Source organism: Pterocles gutturalis, unplaced genomic scaffold (assembly GCF_000699245.1).
Source record: "Pterocles gutturalis isolate BGI_N339 unplaced genomic scaffold, ASM69924v1 scaffold36207, whole genome shotgun sequence".
In the NCBI taxonomy this organism is placed as follows: domain Eukaryota; kingdom Metazoa; phylum Chordata; class Aves; order Pterocliformes; family Pteroclidae; genus Pterocles; species Pterocles gutturalis.
This window is the reverse complement of record NW_010114013.1, coordinates 82,203-92,693: the sequence shown is the minus strand read 5'-3', so window position 1 is coordinate 92,693 and position 10,491 is coordinate 82,203. Positions and strand designations below refer to the sequence as shown.

General features: G+C 37.5%; 1 protein-coding gene across 1 annotated transcript in view; it reads left to right on the top strand.

Moving 5' to 3' along the window:
- The window catches only part of MYOF (myoferlin), a gene marked incomplete at its 5' end in the record, with an annotated part of 64,793 nt that overhangs the window by 14,937 nt on the left and 39,365 nt on the right, over positions 1-10,491 (top strand). The window contains 8 exon segments of the mRNA XM_010074714.1: positions 1,388-1,548; positions 1,799-1,927; positions 3,432-3,494; positions 3,608-3,658; positions 5,845-5,875; positions 6,361-6,476; positions 7,702-7,828; positions 9,607-9,710. Of these exon segments, the coding sequence (XP_010073016.1) occupies positions 1,388-1,548; positions 1,799-1,927; positions 3,432-3,494; positions 3,608-3,658; positions 5,845-5,875; positions 6,361-6,476; positions 7,702-7,828; positions 9,607-9,710 (782 nt within the window).

The window sequence follows — 10,491 nt, the reverse complement described above, 5'->3', positions numbered from 1 at the left end:
AGGGTGTGTGTGGGGGAAATTTTGATTCCACTGACTTCACTGACAAGTGTTCTTGGGGAGGGGAAGGATAGGTAATGCAAACACAAAAGCTGTGTGTTAAATTACTATGCTGGAAATAATTTTATAGAAATTTGGACTTGAAGGCTAAGTGCAAATTGACTTACATGAGATTATTTTGATAGCTTTTGAAAAATGTGCTTGAACTATAAGATAATATAGGTAAATTAAAACATGGCAGGCTTTTAGCTAGTATCCAGCAACTGCATGAAAATTATTTCAGTGCAAATTATCAAACACACCTTAGTTAATTATTTTAAATACCTATTTCCCATGAAGTGAAATCACCTCCCCAGCTGAGATTGCTACAGCTCAGTTTCAGAAATTACAAATTAAGCACCAAGTCAGGGTGTGTAATCAATCAGTTGCATGTATCCATCCAGCCAGATGGATTTTGAGAGATGTCATGGAGGTGGGGTCTTCCAGTTATAAAATTCATGGTACGTCAATCTGTGTTTTTATCTCTCTCTTACAAGAATGACTGAGGGCTTCATTATGCAAAGTGATGATCATCATCATCCTCTGTTGGCAAACTAATTCGTAAAGCTAACAAGCATTCTGTTAATGCCAACCATCAGAGACATAGCTTGTTCTTCCTGCAGATTTTACCATAGTCACTGTCCTTCACTTAAGAAAAGAAGCTGGGAACACGAGGGAGTGACACGATTGTGTGGTTTAGATATTTATGGATCCTGTTTTGCAATACTGGAATATCACTGTATGATCCAGTATTGTAGTAGCATGTGGTTGCAGAATAGTCTTTCACAGAGGTATTGTGATTTCAGAACTGTCAAAGAGGCTTACTAAGAAACTTTAATTTATTTCACAGTTAAATGCTGTGAAGGAGGATTCAGTTTTATTTTGGATGGCAGACCCTAAATGTCTTAATGTTTTCAAGATTCTGAAGTAAAAACCAATGAATGCTATGCTACAGCCTAGTCTTGCTGCTGGGAAACAGCTGCAACTGGAATAAAATTAATAACTTTTGGTATATTGTGAACTAGTCTGGTAAGGATTACAGCTGAACTGCACTTTCCTACAACTTCAATTGGTTGTTTCAAAAAAGTGTACAGGAATTGTATTAGTTACTCTGCATCCTGAAGAGGGACAAATCTACAGCTGTTTGGTTAGGATATAAATTTGTTCTTAAGCAAGCTAAAATGACTAGCTTTCAAAAGGAGCTGGAAGCACGTGGTTAGAAAAAAAATTGATTAAATTAGATAATAATACAATTTTAGTACAACTCTTGGATATCAGACTCTTACTCCTGTTACTTTAACATCAGGCTGTACTATTTGTTTATTAATTGCCCTGTTTTTTACCGTATGAGATGGAGAAGATGATGGAGTTTATGAGGATGGCTTGGATGGTCCAGTTGGTGGTATCACACCAATGGTTCCAAGTGGCACAAAGGAAGCTCAGCTAGCTAAACGCATCACCAAAGGAAAGAAAACACGGAGAATCCTTTCTAACAAAACACAAGATTTCCAGGTAATAGATTTATTAAATGTTTCATGTTCCCTTTTTCCACCTGACAGGACAGCGTTCCTTTCACGTAATTTGGTGTCAGATTGTGTAAGTCTAATGCACTGTAGAGACAATGAGCCTCTTCATTTGAAAGCCTGTGTTTCAAAAGTGTTCTTCAAATTTGCCTGTATTTGCCTGTATTGTATTTGTATTTGCCAGGATGATAGGCATTATTGGAAATTAATTAATACAAATATTTGATTTTTTTTTTCAGATTCGTGTTAGAGTCATTGAAGGTCGTCAGTTGCCTGGAAATAACATAAAACCAGTAGTCAAAGTTCATGTTTGTGGTCAGACACACAGAACAAGAATCAAAAGAGGAAACAACCCATATTTTGATGAAGTGAGTGGCATAAGAACACTGTCCCTGAAATGTTGATGCTGTCAAGCGTAGAAAAATAGTTATTACAGCTTTCAGTATGATCAATAAGTAAGCACTTGCTAATATTTAATGGTAATTATGGCTAATATGCATTTTACAGTTCCTAGTCACTTTCTTTATGTATTCACATCACTAAACATCTCTATTGCTGGCAGTCTTAGCAGATAAACCTATCTAGAAGAAAGTCAAACTTCAGATGAGATGTATGAAAAATGTACTTTGATACAGTTGGCCATGTGACATCATAATGACTTTGAATTGTTGTGTGCAGGTTTTAAAATCACATAAAAATTAATTAGGAATCATTGTAGACCTCAATGGTGTGTGCAGACGAGATTTCAATGCAATGCTTTGGGTCAATAAGACTGCCACACAGAATCTGGAAATGTCATTTCCTTGCTACCTGTGATTTGTAAAAGCACAACTTGATTTCTTTGTCCAAACAGGGAACTGTTCATCAAACACACTGAAACACAGGAAAGAATTCAAAACCCTGTAGAAAAATGATCAAACAGAAAAATGATCCCATGTCTGGAAGATTAACATTGCAAAACTTAAGCTTAATAGAGAGAATGCTGAGGGATAATTCTCATTATCTGGACGTGTGGAAAATTCAGAAGATTTTGGAACTGGGTAGCAAGCATGCTTAACACATGCAGGCAAAACCAAAGAAGTTATAAAATTTTGAGACTTGAACTAAGCTGTAGGTAGCAGCCAAGATTTATGAAGCAGTGGTAAAAAATAGGGAAGGGAGAAAGCCAGTTGCACCTTGTATTGAATTAATTCCTAGATAGTCTCAGTATCCAGACTAGGCTAAAAATGGAATAGGAGGGACTATGTTTATGTACCCTTCCCTTTTGTTGAATTTGTTGGATACTGACTGGAGTATAGCTGGGCTCAAAGACCAAACTTAGTGAGGCATATACTATTAATAAAACAAATAAGCTAATAAAAAGTATATTTATCTTCATGCCGTCAACTGTCAGATTTACACCTATGGCCTTGAATTTCAAAGATGCAAATCATTACAATCACTGTCACCGCTAGCCCTAAACAAGACCTTTTTTGACAGCTGGAACAGAGATGGCTAGACCAGGACTGAGCATCCTGGAAAAATGGACAACCTTTATAACTCCCAAAGTTGTTCCCCTGAGGAAAATGTGAAGTGCAGAGCAACGAGTGATGGCAGGGCTGAAAATCTGCAGCACAGCTCTGCCTACTGCATTCATTCAAATGGAAGTTGTGACTGTCTTTTGTCTATTTTATACTAAGTTTATTTACTAAATTTAGTTATTTTATTCTGCATTAAATTATCATCTAATGTGTCCAGCAAGGAGGCAAGGTAAAAGTACTGTAGCAGGCATGCTTTGCAATCCTTTTAAAATAATGTTTTTGCATTTTCTGTTCAGAGAATTATGTGTTTGCCATTTTGAGACAAGTTTTTTATTTGTTTTTACTTTAACAGATATTTTTCTACAATGTCCACATGACCCCTTTAGAGTTGCTTGATGAAACAGTTAGCATTCGGGTAAGAAAAAAATGGTTCATGTTCAAAAGACTGCTGAATGTGTATAGCATTGTCTGGCCATTTCACTATGATGTTTAGGAACATTCTTGTTTCATACTTGTCTGTCTTTTTAGGTGTATGATTCTTATTCTCTACGAGCAGACTGTCTCATGGGAGAATTTAAGGTGGGTATCAAACAACTTCCATATCTTGACTAAATTAAATAAAATGAGAAAGAAAAAAGTAAGTACTTGTTTTAAATGTTTAGATTTATACTACTTCAGTGTGGGGCCAAAGAATTACATGATGATATCTTGCTTCTCATGCTAGATACCATTTGCTCAAAGCACTAGTAAACAGTTTTCTTCTTTGAGTAGAAGATTATGGTTAAAGAAAATTTTATGGCTTTTATACCAAGGTCTGTAGCTTGCATCCAAGAGAAAAAAATATTTAGCAAAAGGAAAACTTTTTCCTCAAAAGTTGTCAGAGTGGTTATTTGGTATGAGGTAGGGTTTGAAGAGGTAATTTTATTAGGCAGCGAATAGGCAGAATAGTGACTATATGGTGGCATAAAGATGCACAGTCTCAGGTGATGTGGAAAGGTGTTCCTTTGGTCAGAAGTTTGTTAAGTAAAAGAGATGGTGGAAAAGTCACAGAATCACAGAATCACAGCATGTTAGAGATTGGAAGGGACCTCGAAAGATCATCTAGTCCAATCCCCCTGCCGGAGGAGGAACACCTAGATCAGATCACACAGGAACACATCCAGGCGGGCTTTGAATGTCTCCAGAGAAGGAGACTCTACAACCTCTCTGGGCAGCCTGTTCCAGTGCTCTGTCACCCTCACCGTGGAGAAGTTTTTTCTCATATTCAAGTGGAACCTCCTATGTTCCAGCTTGCACCCATTGCCCCTTGTCCTATCACTGGATGTCACAGGGATGTCACAGAGAAGAGCCTGGCTCCATCCTCCTGACACTCACCCTTTACATATTTATAAACATTGATTAGGTCACCCCTCAGTCTCCTCTTTTCCAGGCTAAAGAGACCCAGCTCCCTCAGCCTTTCCTCATAAGGGAGATGCTCCATTCCCTTCATCATCTTTGGGGCTCTGCGCTGGACTCTCTCCAGCAGTTCTCTGTCACAGAGAGGGGCCCAGAACTGGACACAATATTCCAGATGCGGTCTCACCAGGGCAGAGTAGAGGGGGAGGAGAACCTCTCTTGACTCTTAGTTAAAGTAATTTCTGTGGTTCTGATTATATTAGTGAGATTGTCTTTATTTGTGTTTGTTATGATCACTATTGGGAGGTAGACATCTGCCTGTTGAAGGTATTCCCAAAGCAATACAGACAAAGAATTCACATGACAATTATAATGGCTTCTGGGATCCCCTATAATAATATTGCCAATGTCAGTGTTTTGCTGTTCTACAGTTTGGCTTTATTTTCTGTTTGCTTATTTTGTACTGCATAAATTCAGTAGGTCTCTAGACCTGCTTTTCACAAAAATATGCAACGGTGGAAGAGTGCTCTTTTCTAAATGAAGCAGTTTCTGCCACAAAGCTGTTTACTTTTGCTTCTCACTGCTTATTATCTGTGTAATTTCTAGTGATTCAGACAGTGTTATAATGCTCTGTGGAGGATTGATCATTCACTAAGCAAATGATGGCATGTCATTCAGCTACTTTCCATTCGTGCAGGCACACATTCCAGGAGAAAACACCAAGACTAATTCTAGAAAATCACCCTTTCAGACTTTACCTGCAAGGTATACTAGCTCCAATTGCCATGAGAAAACATAATCCTGAACATGTCTGAAATCTGATACAATGAATGCAGTCATGGTATATGTGCAGTCTTGTCCAGATTTGACACAATGGGGGGAAAAATTGCCCATCATCTTCATAATAGAAAAAGGAAACTATTCATTAAAAAAAAAAAAAAAGCAGCTTCATTTCTGGAACTGAAGCATGAGATGTTGAGCAGGAAATAGAAATAAAAAAGTTCTGAAAAGGCTATATGAACATGAAATAATGTGGGAACATAAGGAATTCAAGAAGCACTAAGCTAGTCCCATCTTCTGTCTCTCATAAAAGCTGGGGATCTGAAGAAAGAAGGAAGTAACTACAGCAGTTAGTTCTAACACGTCTTTTCTTGCATTTTCTTCTTGGCTGCTGTATGCATTCAAAATTCCTCATTTTTCAATGTAAGGCATTTTCTCTTTCTCCTCCCAAGAATATGCTATGTAAACTTTCTTTTGTTTATGACAAGAGAACAATGTAGTAGTACTCGTTAAAAACTTGAGGGGAGTTGCCCTAGCATTTTTCTGTTTTGGTACGTCTTCTGAGGTAATGCCTTTGATCTTTATTTCAGATTGACATTGGCTATGTTTATGATGAGCCTGGTAAGTAACTGTTACTTGAGAGCTTCTTTTCTAGCTTGAAACTTGAAGTTGAAACAGTTCATTAAGTTTCTAAAGTAAAAGAAGAAGGTTAATGGAATGTTATTTGAGATTCCTGCTTTAAGTATTAGCCTAAAAAAACCAATCAATATATATAACTCCTTTCAGTGGTTTAAAGATTAAGTACAAACACCTACAATTTGGATATTATTTTTGGTATCAAAGACCTAAAATGTAAAAAAAAAAAAAAAAAAAGCAAAAATATTTGTTAATTATGTCCCTGAATTAGTATGCTGCAACATCTTAACACCACTAGATTTCTTGTTTTGAATGGCACTATTGAGAGCCATCTAAGACAGAATAAATTTTTCAAATACTTAGTTTTAGGATAGAGCATGCTTTTGGAATGGTTGATGTTTATTTTATTATTTCTGCCATTTTATAATGGATACTACTGGGGGTGGGTGGTGGTGTTTGTTTTATTTTAGGCCATGCAGTTATGCGAAAATGGCTTTTGCTCTGTGATCCTGAAGATACAAATTCAGGAGCTAAAGGTTATATGAAAGTCAGCATGTTTGTCCTGGGAACTGGAGATGAGCCACCAGTAAGTTTCATTTAAATGTTTTTCTTCCCGTTCCATGCCATGGATATTTATTCATGTCCACCCGATGTTTTTTTGAATACTGTATAATTCACTCAGTGAGCAGTATTTAAAGGTAACACAAGATTTACAAGTTGTTTCAAGGGTATCCAGTACTCAGTGGCTAAGTCAAAGCTTATTTTATCCCATCAAATTTAGCAACCTCTGGACCAGCTATGGGTGTGTTGATCGACCATTTGTAGATACTTCTTCACATCCTGGAAGAAGTACAGATATATTAGCCTGGTGTTACACGCAAGCTAATATGTAATTCTCTTTAGTACAGCTAATAAGGCTGAGCAACATACTGATACCGGTTCCAGGACTAAGTCAGGAATGTCTCCACTACTATGTAATGTAGACAAGCCAATAGAGAAACCTGAGTACCAGAAAGCTCCAAATATTTGCCAGGTGAAAATCACTCCCATCAATAATTACAAATTAGGCACAAGTAATTTGATCCATAAGAAAGCACTAGGTAGTTTTAACAATAAAATCCCTGTCTGCTGTTTTGTCAAGGTAAAAACAGGCCCTCTTCTCTGTGTGATGTTTTTCTTACTTGACCATTATCTGTAGTTTAAGTTCCGTTGTTCTTTCTGCCTGAAATTTTTGGATACTGCTGGTCCTTAGTTAAATATAATATGGTCACCAAAATGGTAGAAGATCTCCTTCTTGTTGCATATTAACTCTTCCTTTCTGCTATCCTCATGATTCTTGAAATCACAAGGATATATCTACTTATTTGTGGTAAAACCTTTTATTTCCTATTTATTTTTAAAGGAGAAAACAGTAAGTTCTGCTAAATTATATCAGAGTTATATGCATTTTCTAATTGCAGTAAGATGCCTTACCACAATATTCATCTTGAGATGAGTATGAAAATTGCATGAAGTTGACATTGTACGAGTGCCAAAATCATCACCATCTGATGATGATTCTAAAAGTGTGACTATAACAGGCTCCTGCAATTGAGTACTTTAGAGATAAAAATGTTAAGTAAAAGAGTTTAGCTAGAATTCATTTTTGTGGCTTGATAATTTGTTAAAATCTCATTCTTTATAATTAAACTGACAACAGTCTTCTATCTAAAGAGAATTGTGGGCACCAGTTTAACTAATCACCTTAATTCTGTACATTACTCTGTCTTTCTTGTATACCAGATACTATGTACCACTGTATCTCCCAACAGGTTGAAAAAAGGGAAAAGGATAATGAAAGCGATGATGTGGAGAGCAATCTTTTATTACCTGCTGGAATTGCACTTCGATGGGTCACTTTCCTTCTCAAAATCTACAGAGCTGAGGACATTCCACAAAGTATGTAACTTCTTACTGCCTGTTCACTGGTACATTTGATTACCATTAGAAATATTTGTGTTACCTATACAGGTACATTCCTTGAACATAAAACATCTTCAGTGTTTTATATGGTTACTTGAGCCTATAATTCTGCGATGTCTTAAGTAGCCAATTTCAAGTCCTTTGGTAATGCTCAGTAAGTCTACTTAATTCTTGTAATGGATATTTTAATGTGTTACCCATTAGGTTAGTAATGTTCATCTGTTGCTGAGTGGGCCACACGGCTTCTGGCAGTGGGGAAGGGTCATCTTCATTAGCTCTTCTCCAATTGCAGAAGTCATATGAAAGTAACTAACATTCAAGTACAGTTGATCTGCAGATAAGCTGGATGTTCTGTGCATGTCTAGCTCAGTATACAGTACCTGTGTCAGATTCCTATCAGATCCCAATCCCTGCCTGCTTTCAAGAGGTCATCAGACAGCTGGTTCCCTGCAGGCCTCTTTTCCGAGGCCACTTAGATCCCAGTAGATAAGCAATACTGGTCATGGCCCCTTGCACCTTCCTCTTCTATTAATTCTTCTTCATAGGTGTTTATAGCTGCAGCTATTTTGTAGTGAGGGAAAGGCCACAGAACTGCTGAGATCAGTCAGTCGTTGCTGTGAAGGCCAAGGAAAGCTGTATTGCAGCAACTTGCTCCTGAGTGGCTGCAGGAAATAACTAACTAGGAACTGTCTGTACCCCAGAAAGCAGTTTGTGGGCTGTAAATTGAGGACCCTAACCTTAAATAAAAAGCCTTGGAGGGCAGGGGAGTTGTAAGCAATTTGACCTTAATTTGTTTAGTGAGATTTTACTTGTTTGTGTCAACCCTATATTGCTGAGACAAAGGCTATTTCTCTCATTATATGCCATACATGCTTTCTGATAGAATATAGGTGGCTTTTTATCCCTTCTTAGCATAGTTTCTCACCTGTATCTGCGACAATAAATGACAATGTCTACAGGTACATGCACAATGTGTTTCAATACAACTATACCTGTGAATATTGTGTCCAGTTCTGGGCCCCTCAGTTCAAGAGGGACAGGGAACTGCTGGAGAGAGTCCAGCGCAGAGCCCCAAAGATGATGAAGGGAATGGAGCATCCCCCTTATGAGGAAAGGCTGAGGGAGCTGGGTCTCTTCAGCATGGAAAAGAGGAGACTGAGGGGTGACCTAATTAATGTTTATAAATATGTAAAGGGTGAGTGTCAGGAGGATGGAGCCAGGCTCTTCTCTGTGACATCCAGTGATAGGACAAGGGGCAATGGGTGCAAGCTGGAACATAGGAGGTTCCACTTGAATATGAGAAAAAACTTCTTCACGGTGAGGGTGACAGAGCACTGGAACAGGCTGCCCAGAGAGGTTGTAGAGTCTCCTTCTCTGGAGACATTCAAAGCCCGCCTGGATGTGTTCCTGTGTGATCTGATCTAGGTGTTCCTCCTCCGGCAGGGGGATTGGACTAGATGATCTTTCGAGGTCACTTCCAATCTCTAACATTCTGTGAAATTCAGGAGCACATCAGCACTCTTTATGATATTTCAAAAATTTATATTCTTGAAATTGTTCCTAAGCCTAAATTCTCCATTTTCACCAGCAACACTGTTCAGAATTTTGTTTATCAGATTAGACATTACTCTACCTAGATCTGTAAGCTGGTTGATTTCGGTGGGATTGCTATAGGCAATTTATTATTTAGGCAGAATAAATAAAATAATAATAAAAAAGTATAAACCTTAATTTCTTCTTTGACATTTCTCCAGTGGATGATGCTTTTGCACAGACTGTCAAGGAAATATTTGGAGGAGAAGCAGACAAGAAAAACCTGGTAGATCCATTTGTAGAAGTTTCTTTTGCTGGGAAAAAGGTAATTTAGTAAATAGTTGAATCTTTGCATTCTAATTGTGGATTTCATACGCCAATATACATTTTTAAGTTTACTGAAATTATGGAAATAAAAAAGCACTAGCCCTAAAGATCAGTTTGTAAAATGAGGACGAACTACAAGGTACAGTAGAATGGGTGTGAAGCTGATGACTAATAAAAGGAATGTGTGACTAAATGCTAGGAACTGATGCATGGCAGATTGGTTGCCTACTGATTGTTCCTGATTGCTTTTTGTAACTGGTGGTACAGATCTTTCTGGACAGGTTAACAGCATTTGTTGTTTGTTTTTTTTTTACTAATGTGTTCCTTAGAATACCACATTTGAGCTGAAGCACAATTACACCACCTATATTCATTGCTAGCCAATCTTTTTTCTTTTTTTTAAGAGGAAATATGTCAGTCCTTTATTATGTTATATAGTCAGCCTGCCACACCCAGTTATGTAGAGGATCTTCAGTAGACATGACTAGCAAATAATATTGGCTCTCCCATAGAATATATTCTTCATCTACTCTAAAATGTGCATAAAGCAAGCTGGAATCAAGTCATTCCTTTGTTTAATTTATCTGCTGTGATAAAAGATATCAATACTAGTGTGAAATCACATTAAATTGTAGCTAGTGGTAATAACAAGCTTTTTTCCCTGTAGGGTAACTGCAGCCTCAGGTTTAAACACTGTCTTAAAATTTTATTTTCCCTCCAATAGTCATTAATGTTGCATATGCAGATAGGTTTAGCAGTATTACCAACTGAAAATGAAT